Source organism: Antechinus flavipes, chromosome 1, assembly GCF_016432865.1.
Source record: "Antechinus flavipes isolate AdamAnt ecotype Samford, QLD, Australia chromosome 1, AdamAnt_v2, whole genome shotgun sequence".
NCBI classification, from domain to species: Eukaryota; Metazoa; Chordata; class Mammalia; order Dasyuromorphia; family Dasyuridae; genus Antechinus; species Antechinus flavipes.
In genome coordinates, this window is record NC_067398.1 from 483034327 (window position 1) to 483059672 (window position 25346).

Here is a 25346-nt window from a genome sequence, read left to right on the forward strand (position 1 = left end):
ATCTTACCTTTTGACTTTATTTATGTACCTTAAGGGCTATAGGAGACCTTTCCATCAGATTTGGAGCTACAGGCTTCCACATATAAGCTTCCGGCCTCAAATACTTAGCACAGTGCTTTGTACATAGCAAGTACTTAATAAATCGTTCATGTTATTTCCCCTTTACTTTTTATAGTTTCATAAGTTCATTAATTCAAATGTCTATCAATTAAATTCAGGCTGTCATCTCTCACCTAAATTGTTACAGCATCTTCCTAATGAGAAGTCCCCTGTCTCTCCCTTCTCCAATTCATCTTCCAATTAATGAATGAATGAGCATATAGTAAGGTCTTATGTGGAAGGTAGCACTAGAGTCTCAGACACTAAGGATTGAGATAGAAATTGAGTGTTCTTGGCATCAGGAATGCCAAGAACAAGAATAGAAAATGCAAGGGCATAAAAATGGGAAATGAAGTGCCAGGTATGAGGAACAGTAAGAAGGTCAGTTTGAATGATAGACTGTATAAAGGGAAATAATCTAATCCTGGAAAGATGGTTGGAGCCCTGTTATGAAGGTTTTAAATGCCATACAAAGGAATTTACATTTGATTTTAAGGAAATAAGGAGTCTCCATAAACTAGTGGTTATTGAGGACAGTGAAATGGTCATACTTTTACTTTTGAAAAAATAACCTCAATAGCTGTATGGAAGATTGATTTTAGTTGGGCAGAAATTAAGGCACAGAGATCAGTTTTACAGATATTGCAGTGGTCCAGGCAAAGCTTGATGAGAACCTAAAACAGCATAGTAATGACCGTGAGTGTTAAGAGAGGAGATGGAAAGGAGAGATGCTGTGATGAGATTTGAGGAACTGATTAGATATATGGAATGAGAGAATGAAGAATCTGGCATATCTCCTAGATTTTAAATATCATTGAAAAAAATACTTACTGTTTTAACTGAAATAGATCAATTAATATGACCAGATAGATTTAAGAGGAAAGAGAATATGTTTTAATTTTGGATATGCTAAGCTTGTGGTGCCTATGTGACATCCATTTGCAAATGACCAAAAAAGCAAGTAGTCACAAGGTACTAGAGCTCAGGATAAAGTTTAGAACTGAGTGTATAGATCTCAAAATAATTTTAATAAAGATGTGATGAAATGTATAGAAATTGGTGAGATCACTAAGTAGGAGAACATAAAGAGAGAAGGGAAACTGAAACATAATTTGGGGCTATATCTCCTTTTAGGGGGTACAAGATGGATCATAATCCAGCTAAGGAGACTGAGAAGGAGCAGTCACAAACACCTAGGGGAAAAAAAAGAATGATCAACTTAGTAGAGCTACTAAAATAATCTCACTAAACCCTATTTGACTGTACCACTCCCTCCTCATGATCCTTCAGTTCTATATTACCTTGGAGAGAAAAAAAAATACAAACTTGCTTAGCTTTCTTAGTCCTTCTCAGATTGGCTCTATAGTCTCTCTCTCTAGGCCTCTTCAATTGTTTCTCTCTTTTATGCATATTATGTTCTAGCCAAATTGGCCTACTGATTTACAGTTTGCCAAACTCAGCAATTCTTCTTCTCTCTCAGTGCACTTAGCCCAGTGCTCCAGTGCATAGTAAAACTTGGCATACTGCCTTTTTATCCATTAATCCATTCATTCCTTACCTTTACAGAGGCTATTTTACATGCTTGGAATGTCCTTCTTCCTTACTACAACTTCCTAGAACCCTTGGATTCTTTCAAGACTCAATCCCCATGCTTCTTCCCTATTTCTTTTCCCTTGAGTTAACACTTATAGAGGTATAAGAATACAGATCTGTTCATATATAAGATTCTTCCATTATAGTATAAGCTCCTTGAGAGTAGGAATTCTTTTGTTTTAACTAGCATAATGTGCAAATGATTAGTACAATGCACAAAATAAGCACTTTGATTAAAGTGCTATGATTGGATGATCACTTTAACACTATAAACCTCAGGTTTTTTTTTTAGTCAGCAAGCATGTATTAAGCATTGACTGGGTATTAGTCACTGTACTAAGCTTCTAGCTTGCAAAGAAAGGCAAAAATATGGTCTTTACTCATAATGAACTTACATTCTACTAGGAGAGATGGTGTGCAAATAACTGTGTGTGAGAGAGAACTATGAAGGAGAGAATAGAAAGTTATCTCAGAGAGAAGGTACTAGCAGAAAGAGAGCAGGAGGGATTTGAGCTGTCTTTAGAAAGCCAGGGGACAGAAAAGAGAGAGAATTCTAGGAATAGGAGATAGAGGGTTAAAATACATATGTTAAATGGGGGTACTAACCCTAACTATTTCACAGGACTAGTGTAAAGATCAAATTAGAAACCTATTTAAAAGACTTTACAACCACAAGCCCTTTTTGTCTCGGTATCTTTATCTATAAAATGAACAGGAGAAAGAAATAGTGATTTTGCCAAGAAAAGTCCAAATGGTGTCAAAAAAATTAAGACATGATTGAAACAATTCAACAACAAAACACCTTCTATATTTTACCATGCCTTTTCCATGAAATTTTATTAAATCAAAAACTCCCAAAAGCTGAATATAAGTTTCAGGAGGAGATGAGTTCCCAAGCTATTAATAATTTTAAAAATGTTTGGTGAGGAAAAGCCTATAATTTTGGAGTTAGTGACCTTGTGTCAATCTGATAGAATGATGACATAGAACAAAGGTGATAGAGGAATAGTCACATTTCCATCAATGCACAGATCAATGGAAAAGCTGATACAACAATCACCCTAATGGAAGGAGGAAGATGTAGAAGATGAACTTTGCCATTCCATTATTTGTCACAATTTGGTGCAGCTAGAGTAGAATCACATGGACGTTGATAGATAAACATAATTATTCTATAAAGTAGATTTGTTGAAGGGCTAAGTTAAAACATACTAGGGCACAAAAGTTACCCCCAGAGCTTTATACGGAGGTGAATTAATCTACACAGAGGGAGAGAGGGGATGGGATATTTTGAAACTAGGTACTCTTGAAAATGTTTCAGTAAACTGAGTAAATATGAGTGTTACAATTTCAACATATATTTATTTTCCCTCCTTAAATGTTAGTACATTAAGTAAAGTACTTGATAGCCATCCATGCTTTCTGTACATTAAATATTATTCACTTCAGTTTTGGCATATAATTTAAAAAATAAATCTCTCATAATTGAGGGTTTTTTTTTTTTCTGGCTAAAACCATAGTCTGAACAGCTGCTTGTGTTTTTCTCTCCTCTGGGGTCCCATTGGTGTGTGGGTGTTTACATGGCAGTGTGCTGAAAGGAGCAAAGAAGAAACCATAAATAGTATTATGTTTCACTAGCAAAAATGGTCATGAATTTTGTTAAAATCCTAGAATACTTTATTGACCATATTAGTGCTACAGATAAATAAACTATTTTTTTTCTTTTTTTAATGCTTTCTTAAATGATTGAAAAGCTATGTAACAAGACTTTTGGAAGGGTCTAGTTTAGAGGTTGAGCACCTCTAGCCACTAGCTAAATTTGATACAGCCTCACTAAGAGGATTTATGCCTGTAGTTGCAAAATGAAATCATTGAAAATCTACCTTCAGAAGTTACAAAATGGAGCTATTACTTTGAGATTTATGTTTTTTGTCTCTGTCACTTTTTTTTGTTGTTGTTGTTTCAAATAAGTATATTTATATTGTGTTTCTCTTATTCATTTCATCATTAATAAAATTATCGTATACAAAATAAGTGAAGCAATAGAGAGTTTAGATGTTTTTTAAAATTCACCAAAATTAAAAGCCCAGGCAACATTTAGAAGTACTAACACACTGGAGTTTCTTCAGAAGGAAACCAGGTGGTTAAGAGAATTAGAAATTTTTCAAATGTCAAGACCTACCAGATGTTGAGCCTAGAGAAGATGTTTGGGTGGCAGGTAGATTCCTTTAGATATTTGAGGGGACTTCATGTGGAAGATCAATCCAGCTTCTTCTCTGCATCTCTAAAAGGAATTAACATTTAGAAGTTCCAGAGAGTTGAAAATGAACAAGCATAGAAATTGCAGATTTGTGCTCCTCTAATTTTCTTTTAGTTTTTCCTAGTTTCCAAAGCAAAGCTTCTTTTTGAAATATTCTGCTTTCATCTCAGCTAAACTGAAAGAGGATTCTGTTGTCTTTTGATGATTACCCTCTACAAAGCAGTAACTCTATTTATGACATACTTTCTTAAAACATCTTTAAAATAAGAAGGTTGGACTAGATTATCACTAGGGACTTTCTAATTCTAAAATTCTTTGACTAATATGACAAAATATTAACTATTACTTTGAAAAGATCCAAAAGTCCTAGGAACTTTGACTCAGAGCTACAATCCCTGCCCCCTTTTTTCTTTTTCCAAATCATACTTCATTTTTCCAATCCCAGTCTTTTCTCTGATTGATTACAGATAAGTAGCGCAGACCTTTTCCCATAAAGCAAGTGGTTTATTTTGATTGATTGTGATTATCTCATTCCCTCACAGATAGTTCTACTATAGGCTAAGTGAAACATTTACGTTCTTCATTTATATTCTGAATGACTTTAGAAATTGCAGAGAAATCTCAGATTTGTCATTTTTCATTTATGTTTCTTAGGGCTTTTGTACATCTTTTGGGAGAGTACAGATAGAAAGGTTTGATGATACCCACTCTTACTTTGTATACCAACCAAAATAGTGTGCTTGGTGTTTATCATGTATGGCATTTCATCTCTAGCCTTGGTGCCTGTCCCTCCCCACCTCCAACCTTAGAATTCTTATTGTATTCAAGGTTCATCTAAAGGACCACCTCCTAAACAAGGCCTTTTCTGACACTCCCAAATGTTACCATGTGACAACACATAGAGTGATTGTTTGCCGATTCTATCTTGATCTGAGCAGAATCTTCCACCTGTAGTTTAAAAGATCTTGCTGACTTCTAGACCCTGTACTAAAAGATAAAAGGAACCACCCAAAGAAATCCTCCCTACCCTTTCTTTCAATGTGTAATATGAACTCCAGGAAGGAAAAAATAGCACTCCCTTATCACAGATCTCTACCATATATCATTTCTTAACCTGTTCTCCTATTCTTATACAAATCAACCAAGTATTAATTAAGCACCTTATTATTTGATGTTAATTCTGAAGCAGTGTAGAGAAATATGAAAAGAAGAGGTATATACTGATTCTTATTATTCCATTAGACTGTAAGCTCCTTGAGAGTAGAAATTGTCTTTGATTTTTTTTGTATCCCACATACTCAACATAGTTTCTGTCACATAGCAAGTGCTTAATAAATACTTCTTGACTTGGAAAATAAGATTGGAAATCCATTCAATGTAGTAGGACTACACTTTATGGAGTACTTGAAAGCCTAACAGATGACTGGATTTGGTGGATATTAGCCATTGTTGATTTTAAAGTAGAAGTGACATGATGAAAACCATGTGTCAGGAAAAGAAGTTTGATGGGGTTATGCAAGATGGATTGAGAGTGGGACTTTGGGAGGTAGGAGTGATGAGAGTCAGACTAGCTAGGAAACTGTTGCAATAATATTGGTGTGAGGGGATAAGGACCATGTTTATGCAAAGATGGAGAGGAAAGACATTTCAAAGGAAGAAAATGAAGTATTTCATAATGTTAGCATAAGGTTAGGATTGAATGTGCAGAAGACTTTTTGTAAAAAAATTTAATTGCTATTTGTTTTCTCACCACCAAAACAAAAACAGCACATTTAATACTGATAAAGTAAACAACCAAAATTCAATTTTCTGTTCTTAAAAAACCAGGATGAAAACAATTCTGTGCCAGGAAACAGATTGGTCAACTATACTGTACCAAAGAATGATTCTACTTTAAACCCTCTCAGCAAGGGTATTTAATTGAAGCCTAGTGTTTCAAAATTGACCACCATTTTCTGTTGATGTATAAAATCTCAAATATATATTCTTCAGGGAATAACTACGAAAACTTCAAGATAGTTTACAATGAAATTACTCTTTTCTTGAATATTTGTTTTCTGCTCCTGAACTATAAGTCTTGCTTTCTGGAACAGTTTTGCGTCGTCCTATCATGTACAAATAAAATGTTATTCTCACAACAGATCAATCAGGTAATATGGATAAAGGTCAGTACAGTGTAAGTATAAAGATACAGACTATGCCCTGTTATTATCCTGTTTAATTTGATTTTCACAGATATTTTTCTTGACTGGCACCTCCAATTTCTTCCAGTTCAACTTAGCCAGCTGTTGATAGGGACAGAAAGGCAGTTTAGCATGCTCTAATTATCTATTGATTATTAATGATCATGCACTTAAAAATGCTAAAATCCTTCCCAGCCTGGGGGAGAATGTGTCCTAAGAATATGTTGACCTCTAGGCTGAATGTTGTTTCTCTCCTCCTCCCCCTTCTTCCCATGTTATTTTTTATTTACTTAAACTTATTTATTATCTGGTTTTATTTTTTAACTATAGTCATCAGATGCTTTCTGCTTTATTTAACCAGTTATTTTCTTTCAGTAAAATATCAGCTTGAGCCAAAGATCATAAGTATAACTAGCAATGAGGAAAGTCCAAATTATTTTTAAGAGTTTTCATTAGGAAAGAGAAAGAAAATAATGACCATTTCTTCATTAGTATATATTTATGTGTGCTATGTTATTTACTACTGTATTATGCTTGGGAGAATGATGGAGTAGTTCTGACCCGTGCGTGTTTCACGTTAGAGTACAGTGAGTCACAGACAAACTTAAAATTAGTACTTCTAAGGGCCATTCAGTTTACATAATTCAACTCTCCCTCAATAGAACAGGCTCAAGTTTCCAGACGAAAACCATTCCTTCTGGAAGGATCACCTCATCAATTTTTCAAAGCTATCTTTGTGAGAGGCTTGCCATAGGTCAACTGACCTGAATGTTTCAGGTCAACTGACCCAGCTATCAAAAAGCTTTCCCGGATGTTTAACTCCGAAGCTCCTTTATTATTGTGTGAGGCTATTTCTTTGTCTCCCTTCCTCAAATATCTCTAGTGAGCAGGTGATGATTTTTTTTTATTTGGAAGACTATCATGCTGCTCCTATTTGGTAAATACACAAGTCAGATATTCAAAAGAAATTCACCCAAATCTTTCCAGATAGAGAAGTTAAGTCCTCCAGACTAGAATGTTCTCAACACTTTCCTTAACTTGATTTCTTCTTCTTTTGGAATAGAAACTTACTAAGTTTTCAATCATATGTGATTTTGTAAAAATTATATATATATATAGTCAGTAACAGCTCAGGGGTTTCATCAACAATTCCTTTAGTACTTTATGCTGTTCTTCCACAAGCTTCAGATAACTTTAAATGCTCTAACTGCCTGTCTCAAATCCTAAAGAAGGCTTAGTAAAAAGAGTGTTGAAATTGAAATTGGCAGAGATGTGGGTTTTGTACTCTGCCTCTGGCACTTCCTTGGGCAGATCACTTAAATTCTTCAAGTCTCAGTTTCCTCATCTATAAAATGGTGATTATAATTTGTTTACTGCTAACATGCTCTGTGGATTGTTGTAAGGAAAGTACTTTTAAATGTAAAAGATATGTACATACATACATAGAAACACATATAACAATTATTAAGTGATAACAATATTAAATGAGCAGAGTATTATTACCAATTTCAAAGGCATTTAAAAGCATATCAGTTTCAGATTTCAGTTGGTGTTTCAATAGAACTTCAAAGTTTGTAAAGCATTGTACACACATTTATCTCATTTTAATTTAACAACAGTACTGTGAAGGAACCAGTACTGATATTATTATTGATATTTTATAGATGAGAAAAGTTAAGGCCTGAAAAAATGGTGACTTGCCTAGAGATAATAGTTAATAAGTTTCATAGTTATTGCCTGTGCAGCGCTTTTCTTGATCTCTGCTATACTTTGATCAGTGTTTGTTGTTTTGAAGGAAGCTTCTTTTCTGTTATTCTGTGATATTTTATAGAGGCCAGATGCAGGCCACACTTCAGTAGAATGCTCTTTGGCTCTCTGGATGTCCAAGTAGCCACTAGATTGTTGTTTAATTTAATAACTTTTCTTGCTTCCTTTTCTGTTCCTTCATTAAAACTGCATTTTGCTAAATAGATAGCAACGAGCACAGTCATAGCTAAGAAAAGGATTTGACATAAATAATGCTCAGTATCTGTTTTCATGAGCTTCATTGCCCTAAACTTCCCAACCTCGCAACTCCTAACCAGGCATGTTTTACTAAATCATCTGACAAGTGGCAAAGTCTACATCTGGCTTTGACTTCCTTTGTGTGGCCCTCCTTTTGCTAGCTTTTATTTCTTAGGAAGTCATTTTTCCACTCTCTTTGTTTCTGACTACAAATATGTTTTCTCCCATTGTCCAGTGTTAAAGCCACTCTTGAGTTCTTCCAAACTCCAACTCTAGTAACCAGATTTTGAACATGTTGCCTAAGCTTTAGATTGATGAGTTTAAGTGCTATCAACTGTGATCTACCTCAGGCAGAGGAAGCAAACTGATGTTTTATCAGCCACGGGCATCATTTTTTACTGGGCAAAATTTTACTGGTAGAGATTTTAAGGCATTAGCAAGAATGTATTCAGGATATAAACTTGGTTCCTTCATTCTTATTTCTGTTGCTTTAACTGCCTTGGAATGAACATTTTATTAATATACTAATTCTTATGAGACTCTTGGTTCTGCAGATGGAGCAGCCTCTTAGAAATGGAGATGTTTTATTTATCCATCAAAGACAATGTAGCTTCCTCCCTCACTCAGAACACAGTTTGACAGTAACATCTTAGAACAGATGTCTCAGCAACCTCCAGATGTTTTTGTTTGGTGGCACAAAGACTCTGTTCTTCTTGGAATGGTCTGTTAAATAATCCGTTCCCCTATACAGAGGTTGAGGTAGTGTGTATATGTGTGTAAATTGATTTCACATTGAGGTTGAGAGGAGGAGACATTTAACTCTTTAGGTGGTCTCTGGGATTTAGCTTCCACCGACTCAGTTTTCCAGTTTGTGGGATTGGCAGATTTCATAGACATGTTGTGAAAAAATAGTTTGTCCTCTTCGCTCAGATGCCCAAAATGGATTGGTTTTTGTGTCCCAAGCCTCTTTTGTCAAAAACAGGAATCCCAACAGAGTTCTCAGAAAGTTAGTTAAACAAATACTTTGGGGGAATTTGAGCATTCCTGTTGGGCAATTGTTTTTTTTTCACCCCTTCCCTTGAGAAGTCCACTGGAGGGATTTTTTTACCCTTATTAACTTGAAAAGAATTGCCATCATGAGCTATCCTTGGGCTAGCATAGGATATGATTTCAGGGAGTCTTCCAACAAACCTGTGGTAGAGTTTTAATTATTAAGACATGTGCTGTTTTAGCAGAAAACATTTTTATTTAGCTATGTGGGGGTGGGTGGTGGGCTTTATTTTGAAAATGTTGAATAAATGGATTTGGATCAGGTTTACCCAACTGTTTTTTCACCTGGCCTACTTCCCAACCTTTAGTGAGTGACTCACCAATTAGAAGCTGTGTGGGTGTAGGTATATATACAATGTATCTATAGAAATGTTACAATATGTCTATAGAAATGTTCCCATGTATATGTATTAGGGAGATAGTAACAGATAAATGCTGTACATTATTGTCAGTTACTAAAATTACACATCTGTAGCTATAAGGACCTTGGAAGGGAGTCAGGGAGACTGAGTTATATAACTGTAACAACCAAGAGATAAATTACCACCCAAACCTTAGTTTGTTCCTTATCTATAAATGAGGAGATTATACTAGATGGCCTTGAGGATCTCTTCCAACTCTAGTAGTCCCTATATGACAAGATCAGAAGATATTGGGAGGCAGACAGAATAGTTATCCATAGGAAATAATTTACTTCTATCTTTGAGGTGTTCTCTTTCAGAGGGTGCTTATGAGAGTACCAGGCTTGGAGTCTTCCTGACTCTTACTTTCATGAGTTCAAATCTGGCCTCAGGCACTTATCAGCTGTTGTGATCCCAAGCAAGTCACTTAACCCTGCTTGGCTTAGTTTCCTCATCTGTAAAATGAACTGGAAAAGAAAATAGCAAAACAGTCTTGTATCTCTGTCAAGAAAACCCCAAATGGTCTGTATCCCAAAGAGGTCATAAAAGAAAAGGAACCACATGTGCAAAAAAATGTTTGTAACAGCTCTTTTTGAGGTGGCAAGGAGTTGGAAATTGAGTGGATGGCCATCAATTGAAGAATGGCTGAATAAGCTATAGTACATGGATGTAATAGAATACTATTGTTTATAAAAAATGATGAGCAGGCTAATTTCAGAAAACTCAGGAAAAACTTACATGAATTGTTGCCGAGTGAAGTGAGCAGAACCAGGAGAACATTGTACACAGTAACAGCAAGTTTATGTTATAGTCAACTATGATAGACATAGTTCTTCTCAGCAAAACCATGATCCAAGACAATTCCAATAGAATCCAGATGGAAACTGTTTCCACATCCAAAGAAAGAACTCTGGAGACTAAATGCAGAAAGAAGCATATTCTTTTCACCTTTTGGGTTTTTTTTGTTTTTCTTTCTTGAGGTTTTTTCCCTTTTATTCTGATTTTTTCTTTCACAAGATGACTAATGTGAAAATGCGTTTAAAATGATTGTGTCTGTATGAGTATATACACATACACACACATATAAAAAAAAAATCTATATTGAATTGTTTGTTCTCTTGGGGAGAGGGAAGGTAAAGAAGGAAGGGGAAAAAATATTGGAACTCAAAATCTTACAGAGATGAATATTCAAAGCTATCTTTATATGTAATTAGAAAAAAATCAAGTATTGTTAATTTTTTTTTTAAATGGGATCACAAAGAGACAGATACTGACTCAACAACAACAAAAACTTTGGGACAAATTATTTTAGCCTTCTACATCCCAGTGTTTTTCATTTGCAAACTGAAGGGATTGGCCTAGATGACCTCAGAAATTCCTTCCTGTGCCAAAGCTATGATCCTTTAATCCTCATGTGAATCAAATTTAAAGCCTTCCTCCCTGATGGGTGATAAAACAAGGGCACTGAACTCAACAAAGGACACATCCAGTGGTAGTGCCATGCCATGTTGCCATTCTTTTTATTTTGGTCTGGGAATTTTTGAACTTCAGAACTTCTAAACTTCCATCTCAAAGCAATATTGCTTATGAAGATTTTAATGCACTATTCTTAGACTGTTGATGTTTATTTATAATAATGATATTTGTTGATATTTATTTATAATTGTGAAGAGAGGGATACATTTGTGATGACTTAGGCTCAATCTTTCCTGTGAGACAAAAGTTTTATATATAATAACTGTCTAGTACTGAGCATAAAAGAAAATTATTTAAAGTGTGTTTTTAGACACTGTTTCCCTTAATTATTCTTTGTAACCTGGTTTTTTTGTTAAGGGGAAGAATCCCTGAATTATGTTAAATCCACTTATTCCACAGCTTAGAATGAGAGTAAGACCTATTTTCCAAGGACCTGCATTTCTAGGAATTATTATACCCTGGATCAAATAATACCTTCAATTTACACAATAAAGAAGAATGCCTCACCTTCATTGTAGCATAGAGGCCCTTAACCAGAAGCATTCTTGTCTAACCAGGCCAATGTTCTGACAGGATTCTACCATATTCTCTGACTTCTATTAGCCCAGCAAGAATGCAACCTCCTACCCCTGAGGTAATTTATCTATTGAAAAATGTTTGTTTCTCACACAGTTTGAAATTTGCTTCACCAGAGCTCTTAACTCCTTTCTTTGATTCTGCAAGTATTAGAATCCAAGCAGAATTCAGAAAATAACTATTGATAAAAGCTAAAAGCTTTTATTTAGTCCCATGCTCTCAGTCAAAGCCTTAAAAGATGGGGGGGGGGGGGGTTAATATAGAAAAAGTGCTACCATTGAAGTGCTGAAACTATCTAGAAATATATTAAGTTGTGTTTGGTCCATGATGTACGAGTTAAGGATTTATGTTTATGTGATCATAAGGTTAATAATATATATGAAACATAATTAAGACTAATTTACTATAAGAGGTAGACTAAATCTATAAGATTTAGAATAAATTCACTGTCTGGGAAGAGTTAATAGTTTATTTTATTTCAAAATGGAAGTTTCCAGTAGACATTTATTCAACTTAACCATGGAGACTCTTTTTTCACTGTAATAGAATATGTGTACAATATAAATGAGGATGCTTTTTTTTCATTCATTTTCAAGCTTTTCCTTGAAGTGCTTTTTCTAATAAAGAGAAGACTTCCCCAAAGGATAATAGGGATCAGAGATGTGTGCAGTTGCCACAGTGACAGCTGTCCAGTGTAAACATCTCACTCACAGTACTTCTGTTTATCATCTGTTTTCAGGGCAGTTTAAGCTTCTGGAACAAGACCGGGATATTAAGGAACCAGTGCAGTATTTTAACAGTGTGGAGGAGGTGGCGAAAGCATTTCCTGAACGAGTTTACGTCATGGAGGAAATAACATTCAACGTGAAGGTAGTCCTTGACGAACAAATATTTATCCCTGCTTGAGTGTTTTAACTTTTAAGCCTTCACGAACATAATAAATCCACATCTGTCCCACATAGGAAGGCTTACAGAGAGTATTTACGAAGCCTGACTTTTACTTATGGGTTGGGGTTTGTGGAAATATAGCACACTGAGACCAGAGGTTGAAATGTGTAGGGCCCACTTGTAGCGAAACTAGTTGTTTATCCCCAAATATTCTCACACATTTGATTACAATGAAATGTTGTTTTCAAAAACAAAACAAAAAAAAGATTAAAAAGACAATCTCCTTAATACTAAATCTGGTCTATAACATATGTTGTTATGTTTTGAGGTTCCAAATAAAATCTGGGTAAGCCAAAATTCTCAGTTAATGATTTATTTTCTGTGACATCTTCCACCTCCCCCTTTTTAGGATAGGAGAAAAAGAAAGATATAATATCAGCAATTTATGTTTTTTTTTGTTTTTTATGAAAAAATATTGTCAGGTTGTTCCTTGAGTTCAGTTACCCTTTCCATCTTATCCCTTTACCCCTTCTTCTACATTGATTCAATAATAATCATGATAACTCACAGTAGGACAGTAATTTAAGGTTTACAAAAGTTACCCCCCCAAAAAACAACTTGATGTTATCTTGTGTAATATTAACTTCATTTTATAGATGAGAGAACCGAGGCTGAGTATTCAAGTTAACTTCTCTATAGTCACACAGTTTTTCAAAGGACTTGAATCTAGATCTTCTAACTCTTGAATTCAGTGCTTCATTTAAGTTTTTGAAGCTCGTTTTATTCAGAAAGCTGTCTAGTCATCAAAAAAAGTTCAAATTTGGTCGACTATATGTTTACAAAGACAAGAAATCATATTACTATACCTTGAAATTTTTTGACTGTAAGGGTTAAAACATAAAGAGTTTTCTGATTACTACTGAGATAAGCAGGAAATTATTAAACTGAACCACCCCATTCCCTGAACATTCCAGGTAATTGAGGTTTTACTGTATTTTTATAGTATGATGGCAGGTTTCCAACTGTTGGAAGTTTGCACTGAGTGTAAAACAGACTTACCATTTATGTGGAATGGTGTCTGAGCTCAAGTGTGCCCCAACATTTAATCGAGTGAGTCACTCCACCTACACCTCTTAGAAAAAGAAGGGGAAAGAATGTCCTAAGACAACCTCTTAATTGGATATGTTGATCTGCTCATTTTAATTGACTTTTTAACTTTTTGTCCTGAAAAACAACTGTCATATTCTACCTTTAAATGGTCATGCTTAAGAAAAATAAGAGAATACATTTTCACTTATTTGCAGACCCTTCAGAAAATAAATTACATTTAGGATTGGACTTTTTTTAATTTTGAGAGTTTTTTGTTTTTGTTTATTTCCAAGATAATGGATACCGTCTTCAGGTTGTCTTCATTTTACCATGTGTTTTCTGAAAGTGTATGTGTTTTTCTTTAAAATTGCAATTTTTTTCACCTTTCTTATGAGTAGAGTTGTTGGAATTTTAATAAGCTCCATTACAGGTTAGACAGATGACACATTTATAGCTTAGTAATACTAGAGTCAGCAAAGTGACAGAGTGTATGTAGTCCTATACTTGGAATCAAGAAAATCTGAGTTCAAATTTTGTCTCAGATACTCATTAACTAGGTGATCCCGTGTAAGGTATTTTATTGTTGTTCATTCATTTTAATTATGTCCAATTCTTGGTGACTCCATTTGGAATTTTCTTAGCAAAGATAATAGAGTGGTTTGTCACTTCCTTCTGTAGCTCATTTGACAGATGAAGAAACTGAGGCAAACAATGTTAAGTGACTTGGCCTGGATCACACAGCTAATAAGTTTCTGAGGCAAGATTTGAATTCAGGAAGATGAGATTTCCTTACCAGTATTCTTAATCTACTAGGCCACCTCTTTGAAACTTAGTTCCACTATTTCTAAAATAAAGATAATAATAACCCTTAAACTCACTGGGTTATTGTAAAGTACTTTGTAAATGAACTTCAAAATGCTTTATAAATTCAAACTATTATTATATTAATCCATGGTACTTAGTGTTGGCTCCAACCAGAAGTCCAGCCAGATCTCTGTATCTCTTCTTCCAAATCTATCCATATTTTATGTACTTCAAAATGATTTCTCTATATATTATATAACCTTCTGCAGTTAAACTCAATAGTATGATGGGAAATGCTCTTTCAATAAACTTACTGAAGTTCAGTATTATTTTTCAAGTCATTAGAGAGAGGGAACCTCTCAAGGTTTTTCTCATCTTTTCACAATTTTTTTTTTTTTTTTTTTTTTTTTTTTTTTTTTTTTTGCTGAGGCAATTGGGGTTAAGTGACTTGCCCAGAGTCACACAGCTAGGAATTGTTAAGTATCTGAGGTCAGATATGAACTCAGATCCTTCCTGACTTCAGGACTGAACCTTTTTCACAATTTTTAACTGCCCAATTTGAAATCTTCTCTGCCCTCCTGGAGCTAAAAATATCTGATATCTCTTCATTTACAAAGAGTTCTTTATTATCTAAATGTCATAGAAATAAGTAAAATTATATTTTAGAATCAAGTCGAAAACCTTTAATTTCATTAATTTCTCTCTATATTTAAAAAAAAAATTCTTCATGAAGAATAAAGCATAAAGATATGTTTTAGTTTCTTGGATTGATAACAGTAACTGTTCATTTATCACAGTTCTTAACCATTCATTTGTCACATCCTAATTTGCCTCATTCTTTTAAAAAACCTATTTTTTCTCTCTTTAAGCTTAAATCAGTACATTTTTACTCTGATTCTATATTTCATTAAGAGTGACCTTGGGCCTTCAAGGCCAGCACAAGGCCCTTAATTATTTTATAAATGCTGACTAGTTAGTTAATTGGAAGATCCTACCAAGCTAGAAAGCCTTCAAATAGGAATATAATAACAGTATGAGTATTAACAGTCCAAAGAAATTGTTTTTTCAGATGAGCTTGAAATCAGCCTGTTACTTTCTTACAGATCTGCTTTACAAAGTTCCTAAATCATTTCACTTTATAACTCAATGTAAGGAAGGTATTAGAGAACAAGAAAACAATATCTGTTAGCTTTACTCAAGCTCAAGACCAGGCTAGTTAAGTTCAGAGAGCTTCAGTACTAGGTTAATTATTATTTGGTGAAGTTTTGAGCTCTCTCAATTCTTAAGGACTACTTACTAAGTTAAAAAGATATTGTTATCTATGAGTTTACTCTATCTTCAGTGTAGCAGGAATAGCTACCCTAATGAAATAATAGATCCTTCTATCACCATTGTTTAAAAAATTTTTTTCATGTTTTTGTTTGGTTGTGCCTGACTTTTCATGACCCCTTTTGAGGTTTTTTTGAGATAGTTGCCATTTACTAATTCAGCTCATTTTACAAATGAGAAACTAAGGCAAAGACTTTCTCTGAGTCACACAGCTCGTAACTGTTTGAGGCCAGATTTAAATTTGGGAAGATTGAATTTTTCCTGACTCTAGGCCTGATGCTCTGTCCTAGAAGCCTGAGTTTACATTGGAAATTTTTGTTATACATTACAAATACATAAGACCAAGATTTAAAAGAGTGATTCGGTAGCATCTGTAGATTTGGTTAGACTTGTATAGGATAAATATGCACATTCATGGATGACAGTTACAATATGGTATATCTATGTGGTATTTTTATCATATCACTGAAATGTCATTAAATCCACTGAGAATTGATGCTTCCATTCATCTAAGATCTAGATAGAAGTGTTCTCAAACTCTTTCTGCTAATAAAATCAGCATCTCCATTGCAATATGGGATCTAAGAGATTGGTACCTGTGGCACCAGAAAAGTAAATTACTTCCTATGGGTTACCCAATCATTATGTGTTAGAGGCAGGATTTAACTCAGGTCTTCTGGACTGAAAAGTTATCTTTCCTTACATTATACTGATTTTCTAGAGAATTTTGAAAAATATTTGAGTAATGAGGTGAAATAAACTGTTTCTCTTTATCCCTACCCTTGTCAAAGCTTCTTTAAAAAAGAAAAACAATTTAAAATACTTAAAGTAAACCACTTTAAACTCTCTATAAAGCCAGGATATTCTTTTGTTGTAGAAAGTAATCACAGGGGCAGCTAGGTGGTGTAGTAGATAGAGCACTAGTCCTGAAGTCAGGAGGACTTGAATTCAAATCTGATCTCAGACACTTAACATGGCCTAGCTGTGTGACCCTGGACAAGTCACTTAACCCCAATTGCCCCCCCCCCCCCAAAAAAAAAAGTAATCATAAAGTACTCTAGGAGGAAATATTGATAACCGATTTCATTAGCAAAATGATACACAACTATGTTCACATGTAAACTCTTGTTTAGATAGTTCTTAGCTTTTTAAGCTGTGCTAATAAGAACTAATAGTTATCAATAATAACAGTATTTAGCCTCTATATAACATTAAGATTTATGAAATGATTTACAAACATCCCATTTTCTCTTCACAATAATCCTGAGAGGTATGTGCTATCGTTGTCCCGATTTTACAAATGAGGAAACCTAGGCAGAAATTAAATTATTTTCTCTGGACCACATAACTACTACGTGTCTGAAGGGCATGTTTGAACTGTGGTATTCATGAGCTAGCTTCCTAATAGAAAGGAGCAAACTGAGGCTGTTTCACCAAGCACATACATTGTTTGTGAATTTTCAGAGATATTACACTGATAAACATGCAGATATACACATACATGTGGTACTTATAATGGAAAAATATGCATTTTGTGTGTTATTACCATTGGAAAAAAATAAGAAAATGGGCTAACACTCATTGATTGGCATGTAAAGCAAATAGCTGGCAGGTGACATGGTAATTTACTACTAAACTGTAAGAAGTAGAATTTCATCTTGTTTCACTTCAAGCAAAGCCATAAATGAGACCAAATGAGGTGAATGGGATTTTAAAGAGACTAAAAGGTAAAGCTAATGGCTAAAAATTATAATAACTTAGCCAACAGACATAGTCCTATACCTAAAATGTTCTTCATCTGCATTTCCTCCTTATAATTCCCCCAGCGTCCTTCAAGACTCAGTTCCCATCTTCTCTCTGTTTTTCTACATGATGTTTTTGTCTATTTTTGTATTCCCAGCTTTTAATCTAGTATATAAGTACTTAATAAATCTTTGTTGTCATTCAGCTCATGGACAATTATAAGATGTAATGTTATACACCTTCCCCACCCCAATATGTATATGCCAATAAATTGTTGTTATTGTCGTGAGATAACTTGTCTGACCCCCTTGTTTTTCAAATGAGGAAATTGAGGACCATAGAGCTTAACAAGAGGTAGGTTATATAATGTAGAGAGTAATGGACTTGAAGCTAGGAAGATCTATATTGAAATCCTTCTTATACACTTAATAACTATTTAACTTGAGCAAGTCACTGAACTTTTGTTTCTTTATTTGAAAATGGGGATAATAATAAGAGCATCACAACTTCACAGGGTTGTTCTAGACACAAATGATTATGTATTACATATAAAAGCACTTTATAGCAGTTTCATAAATGTTCATTATTGTCGTTGTTAAATTACAAAACCCACAGGATTTCATAGGTTCATAGATCATAGGATTAGGAGGGATCTTAGAGATTCTGTAGGAGCCTTAAATGCTCTTCAATTTATAGATGAGGAAACTAAGAGTCACTTCTTCAAGATTCTTATGCAAGATAATATAATTCATTTCAGCATATGTAATTGGCTCCTTACTTCATGTTAGGTAAGGCCCCATGCCAGATGCTGATGATATATAGATAAATATGACAGATCCTTCTCTTTGCAATTTTATCATTGTAAGAGCTTGTGATGACTTATCTCTCTACTAATGCAGATGAGTCACTCACTATTCATTTATTACTTGCTTCCTATGTGCTAGGTAGTACCTATGAGAGGCCAGAATATAGACCCTACCTTTATGGAACTCAGATAATAGTTGGAGAGATATGATGCAAACAGCCATGCACATACAGCATATATGCAGAGAAGATGGAAGGTCATCTCAGAGGGGATACACTAGTGGTTGGAGAGAAGGGAAAGAGGTAAAAGAGTATTTATTAAGAGCTAACTGTGTACTGTCATTTTGCTGAGCATTTTTTGAGTTTTATCTCATTTGACTCTAAGATAAGTACTATTGTTGTCCTCATTTCATAGTTAAAGAAACAGACAGTCAGAGTCTAAGTGACTTGCTTGTGATCACTCTCTGTGGAAGCAGAGCCAGAGATATAAGAAACTTAGGGTTAATATGAAATTTTAGGGTTAGGATTAGAGTTTAAGGTCATTTCTCTGATAGAACTCAGGTTTTTCCCAACTCCTAGACATGCCTTCTATCCAGTGTTCTACCTAGCTGCATTAAGGGAAGAAAATTAGCAATGGCTTTTTTCAGAAGGTGAGAATTGGGCCGAATTTTGATGAAGTCTTGAAGAAACTCAGTAGGCAGAAGTCAAGACGAAGAACATTCTGGTCATAAAGTACAGCCAATGGTAAAGCAAGACATTGAGAGATGGATCAAAGAATGGCAGGATGGGAAATATTAACATCGACTCTTCTGCAGCATGTTTTAGAAAGTTGTCTGGTGCTCTGAGATGTTGAGGCATTTATCTGTAGGCATTTACCTAGGGTAATAAAGCCTGCATGTGTAAAAGATGGCACTGGAATCTAGGTCCTCTGATTTTCTGAAGCTGGTTCTACTTTATGGACCATAGAACCCTAGGTCCTCTGATTTTCTGAAGCTGGTTCTACTTTATGGACCATAGGACCTCTCACTGTCCTACACTCTACTGAATCATGCTTCCTCTATGAACAAGTACAACAGGTGTTGTACACTATACAGAACTATAGCAGGACATACATAGAGAACAACAGGCTCCATAATACCAATGGCTACTTGCCACTCTGTTCCTTTCCTTCCCCTAGCCTGCAAAGATGCTGGTAAAAGTGCTCAGGCAGTTTTTAGTTTTGATTAAAAGAAGTATGTTGGGCAACTACAGTGTCAAGCCTAGAGTGGGAAAATTCATCCTCCTGAGTGCAAATCTGGCCTCAGACACTTTCTATCTATGTGACTCTGGGCAACCCTGTTTGCCTCAGCTTCCTCAATTATGAGATGAACTAGAGAAGGAAACAGCAAACCATTCTAGTATCTCTATCAAAAGTACCAAAAATGGGATCATGAAGATATGGGACACAAGTGAACAACAGGAAGTATGTGTCTTTTCTTTTTAAAAAAATTCTTATCCTTGCCAGTTTTGTTATCTTTGATGGACATATCACCAGTTTTGATTTTTATCACCTTATTCTGTTTTGTTGGTTTAGAGGGGTTTATTTTGGTTTGGAAGAAGGACATGGGAAGGGCTGATAGTTTCCTTGGTCTTAACTTTCTTCCATACCCTTCTGCACTTCACTCTGAAAGTCAAAAGTTATCTGCCTATCTGAGTCAGCTGCTCCAACTGATAATTTGATCTACTGCCTTATTGAAAATGTGTCCTGACTTTGAGCTTTATGAGCCATAAGATTCTTTACCATACTCTTCATTAAAGGGGTATTTTAAAAAGAAAAAAGTTCATTTTAAATCCTAAAGTTCTAAACTTTCCAATATTTTTAAAGTCCAGTCCCAAATGAATATCATATATCTCTTGAAAATGCAAAATCTAAGAAATTCAGTTAAAACTATGTAGCAGACAAGTCACTGTGATTGTTATTTTTTTTGAATGCCACTTTCTGTAAGTAGCTTTGATGATAATATTGCAAGAATTATTTTTGCTCTATCACCAGATGAAATATAATGATTAGGGAAAGAAATTTAGAAGGTTCTAGAATCTCATTCTCTACCCTTTTTTCAGATGAGGGAACTAAGAGAACTTAGATGACTTGTGGACCATCATATAGTAAGTAGAAGAACCAGTATTTGAACTGTGACTCAAAATCCCATGTTCTTTTCCTTGTACCACATCTACATACTTCTTGTTGTTCAGTTGTGTCCAACTCTTCATAACCCCATTTTTGCTATTTTTGACAAGAGTTACTGGAGTGGTTTGCTGTTTCCTTCTCTAGCTAATCTCACAATTGAGGAAACTGAGGCAAACAGGGTTGCCCAGAATCACACAGGTAGAAAGTGTCTGAAGCCAGATTTGAACTCAGGAGGATGAATTTTCCTAACTCTGGCTTGACATTCTAGCTGCCAAACATACTTTTTTTTAATCAAAGCTAAAAACTGCCTGAATAGTTTTATCAGCATCTTTGCAGGTTGGGGGAAGGAAAGGAAAGAGTGGCAGCCATTGGTATTATGGAATCTATTGTTCTGTACTTGATAGAGGAAACATGATTCACCAAAAAAAACAAACAAACAAACAAACAAAAACAGGTACTAAATACTAAATAAAAACTGCGTTCAAATCCCAGTTACCATGATAAAAAGACAATTAGGTTTGGAGTGAGAACTATTGGGTTTCCACCCCTTGCTTACTACTGGAGTCACTTGGAATTCACTTAATTTCTCTGGTCTCCTTTTTCCATATTAGTAGTTCATCTCATTTCTGCCCACACCTAGGATTTTCCTTAAGGTCTTCTTTGTAACACTGAATGAAAGAGATGTGACTCCTGATTCGCTGATTGATCACTGCACCTTTGGTGCTACATACTTGCATGGAGGAAAACACTTTATTAAGGAATTGAGAAGCAATTGTTAGAAGCCAGTGCTAAGCTCATAATAAAAACATAGATTCCCACATTCTATATCTATTCTATTTTCTGTATTAGATGGATTCACATTTTACAAATGAAAAATGATGAAATTAGACAAGATGACCTCTGAAATCCCTTTCAATTGATCTGTTATACATTCTCAATTCCTTTGTGACCATACATGAATCACTTCTTTCTAGAATGTGGTTTCTTCATTTGTGTGAGGGAACTGGGCTGAATGACTTCTGAGATCCTTCTATCCCTAAATCTATGACTCTCTTGAGTCCTAAACCTAGGAAATCCTGAATGTTCTGAAGTTGTTTTGTTCTAAAATTACATAAAGATATTATGATTCCAAGCAGTGCTACTTCCTACTCTTGAATATTTTCATCACCAACTTCTCAGGGCAGAACATATACTTAAACAGTTCTTGGAATAAGGGAATAGAGATCCTTTCAGGAATTGTGAGCTTTGGCACTGATTTAAAGGGCTTGCTTTAGGAAAGGATGGAGTTACCCTTGTCTACTCAGATTTGGAGGACCACTTCTATCTCATGTGACTTGAAAACCAAAGTAACCTCTGGAGGAGCTACATGATAGTGGCCCTGGCTTACCCATGTGTTGTCTGGGTCATTCGTTTTGGCATTTAGCTTTTGGCAAGACAGAGAGTACTCATCACCATAACTACCAAAAAATATGGGAAAATATTTCAGTGTTGCCTCCTTTTTGACAGGTGAAATTTTTAAAAGGTCAGGTTCAGAAAAATTAGGGACAATTGAGAGTATAACTTTATTGGGAAAAATGAGTAAGAGTCAGATGGTAAAAACGGTTTAATAGATATTATAAAATCCTAGCACTAGGCAACATATGAATGCTGAATTTTTATAGGTTTATTTTACTTTTTTTCTAAATACTATTTTATTTTCCCCCAATTACATTACATGTAAAGATAATTTTTACATTCAGTTTTAAAAATTGAACTCTGAATTTATAGACTTGAAGGATAATTGAACTAAAAGAGCCTTTAGAAGTAATCTAACATGCTTATTTTATAGAGCAGCGAACTTAGACATAAAAATCAAATGATTAGCCAGAATCACAGTTAGTCAAGATTTAAATCCAGATTTTTCTGGTTCCAATCCAGTGTCATATCTGTGTTGCCCTTTTCTTTTCTAGTTTGTCATTGGCCTAAGGTCACATAGCTAGTCGGCAGCTAAGCCAGGGGTCAAACTAAGATCTTTATAATTTCATCAGCCTTCTTTTCCCCTCCATGCAGCATTGTTTCTGGTATGGATTTTAGATATGTGGGTGATAGATTATGAGTACAACAGACAAACCTAATACAAAACCTTGAAAATATTATAAATATCTATAATGATTATGTAGACCAAGAGTTTCTTAAACTTCTTCTCATGACCCCTTTTCACCCAAGAAATTTTTCCATGATCCTGTGTGTATAGGTATGTAAAATAAGTATGCAATTCAAACTTTTACTGATAATAAATCATAAAGAAATACATTTAAAATATTTTTGGGGTGTGTGTGTATATATATGATTTTACCATTTATTAAAGGTGAAAGCAAATTTGCATACTAATAAGATGTGCTAGTTTATTTTTCCATAAAGAATTAAATCTTGGTGGAATACTATCTTTTACTCTTGCCAAATTTTTCATCACATTCATTCGTTACAAACATATGTGGGGTGTCACAGCCCCACATAGGGTCACAACCCACAATTTAAGAAGCTTTGATATGGACTGCATACTGGTTCTCATGTTCTATCTATCCTCAGCCTTAGGTCAGCTTCACCATCTCCTTTCCTTAATCATTCTCCCAGGCTTCTGAATGCCACTAGATGAAATTCCATGTCAACTGAGTCCATGATAAATTTGTCTCCATGTCAACTGAGTCCATGATAAATTTGTTTTATCAGATCTCAATTTGTCCTTCACTGATGCACAGAAAAACTCTTCTTCTCTTGATTGATTCTGTCCCACTCCAAAATTTCTCCTTCTTCATGCTGTCTTCATGCCCCTTCTCTCAATGGCAAAAGGAAATGGGAAAACACGTCAGTTTCTTTACCAAGAAAACTCCAAATAGGATCACAAAAAGTACAACATGACTAGAACAACTAAACAACAATATGTGCCAGTAGCCATAGTGAAGTAAAAAGTGAAGAGCTATTGCCTTCAAGGAATTTATTTTTATCAGGTGGAAATTCCATGAATGAATAAATCACTTAAAAAATGTAAACCCTTAATGTGCCATAGTGCTGCTTAGAGCAGGAAACCTAATCTTACCTTATACTATAGAGTGGGTGTGAAAGGGACAAAGTAGACTTGAGAAGTATCCTGAAACAATATACACATGTAACTACAAAATATATACAAACTAAATCAAAGGTAATTAAGGCAGGCTATAAGGAGGCACTGGTAGCTGGAGGATCATTAGAGTCCTCATGTGTAAATTTGACTCTTTTTTTTTTTTTTAATTATAACTTTTTATTGACAGAACATATTCCTGGGTTATTTTTTACAACATTATCCCTTGCACTCACTTATGTTCCGACTTTTCCCTTCCTTCCCTCCACCTCACATTTGATTTTTGAAATGAGCTTTGAAGGAAAGTAGGGAAGAGGTAAGAAAGGGATACATTCTAGGGATAGAGATATCACATAAAATGCTGTGTGAGAAAGACAAGGAGGCCAGTTCTGCTGGACCTTATAATTCTTGAAGAAGTAATGTGTAAGGCAGGAATGGTAGGCTGGTTTGTATTTGACCCTTGAGACTTACTTTACTTTAAAAAAAAAAAAAAAAAAAAACAAAGAAAGAAAGAAAGATAAAAATTAACTACTTGATTCTATCCTCCCTCAAGCTTTTATCTCACTTTCCTTTCACTGCCAGACATCTGTGAGAACTATCTTTACTGCTTACACTATTTCTCAGCCCCTTTCAGTCTAATTTCTAATCCCACCTTTATGATCCAAGGTTATGCATTATATTTTACTTTTAAGTCTTTCTGAAAATTTGATATTCCTTGACTGAAACTCCCTGGCCTTACTATAGCCTTCAGTATTGTTGATAATTTCTCTCTCCCTCTGCTCCCCATTCTCTTCAATTCTCTGACACTTATCTTTTATAGCTTCTTCTTAATTTTTAGTCTTTTGCTGTGAGCACCTTTTTCTCCCCAACTTCATACTTGACACAATCCTTCTATAGCTTCATCTAATATTTACTATGTTCCAAACACTGCTAGTAACAGAGGATGCATGTATAAACAATGAAAGAAATCCTAACTAAGAGAAGCAAATTAGATACATGTAGTATAAATATTAAGTGAATAAATGCAAATATACAATATAATGCAATATTATATAATTATAACTAATACAATTCTAATATATAATAACATATAATATTATATTTAATAACATTATATAATACAGTATAATGATAATACAAAAATACAATATAAATATACAAAGTAGTTAAATATAAGGGGCAATACTTAAATACAATAGAGCTGCAGACCTGGAGGCTGGAAACCTCCTTTTCACATGCAAATATGTATGGCATGCCAGGTCTGCAGTTGGGAAAACTCATCTTCATGAGTTCAAATCCCATCACAGACATTTACTAGGTCAGTTACCTTAATCCTGTTTACTACCATTTCCTCATCAGTAAAATGAGCTAGAAAAGAAAATAGAAAACCACTCTAGTATCTGTGCTAAGAAAACTCCAAATGGGGTCACAAAGATCTGGCGTGACTGAACAACCACAAAGTTGAATACAAGGTAGTTGGGGAACGAGGGTACAAGCAGTTGACAGGAAAGGCTAAATGAAGAAAATGGTACTTGAACTGAATCTCAAAGGAATAGGGGGCCTCAGTAGGAAAGAGGTAAAGAAAGGAGCATGCTCAGGAATAGAGGTCTGCTGTTTAGTCAACTGGAATTGATTAAATGCCATGTGCCAAGCAGCATACTAAGTCCTTCCGATACAAAAAAAGGCCCCAAAATGTCTGAGACCTTAAGGAATTTGCTGTCTACGTGAGGAAGACAATATGAAAACAACTTCATATAAACAAGATGTATACAGCATAAATCGG

The 25346-nt window shown here is 34.8% G+C and overlaps 1 protein-coding gene across 2 annotated transcripts in view; it reads left to right on the forward strand.

Annotated features, from left to right (window-relative positions):
* Positions 1 to 25346, forward strand: part of GAREM1 (GRB2 associated regulator of MAPK1 subtype 1) — a 188046-nt gene that overhangs the window by 128183 nt on the left and 34517 nt on the right. For both annotated transcript variants that reach the window (XM_051970277.1, XM_051970278.1), the window contains exon 3: positions 12382 to 12512. In XM_051970277.1, the coding sequence (XP_051826237.1) occupies positions 12382 to 12512 (131 nt within the window). The remainder of the gene's footprint in view (positions 1 to 12381; positions 12513 to 25346) is intronic.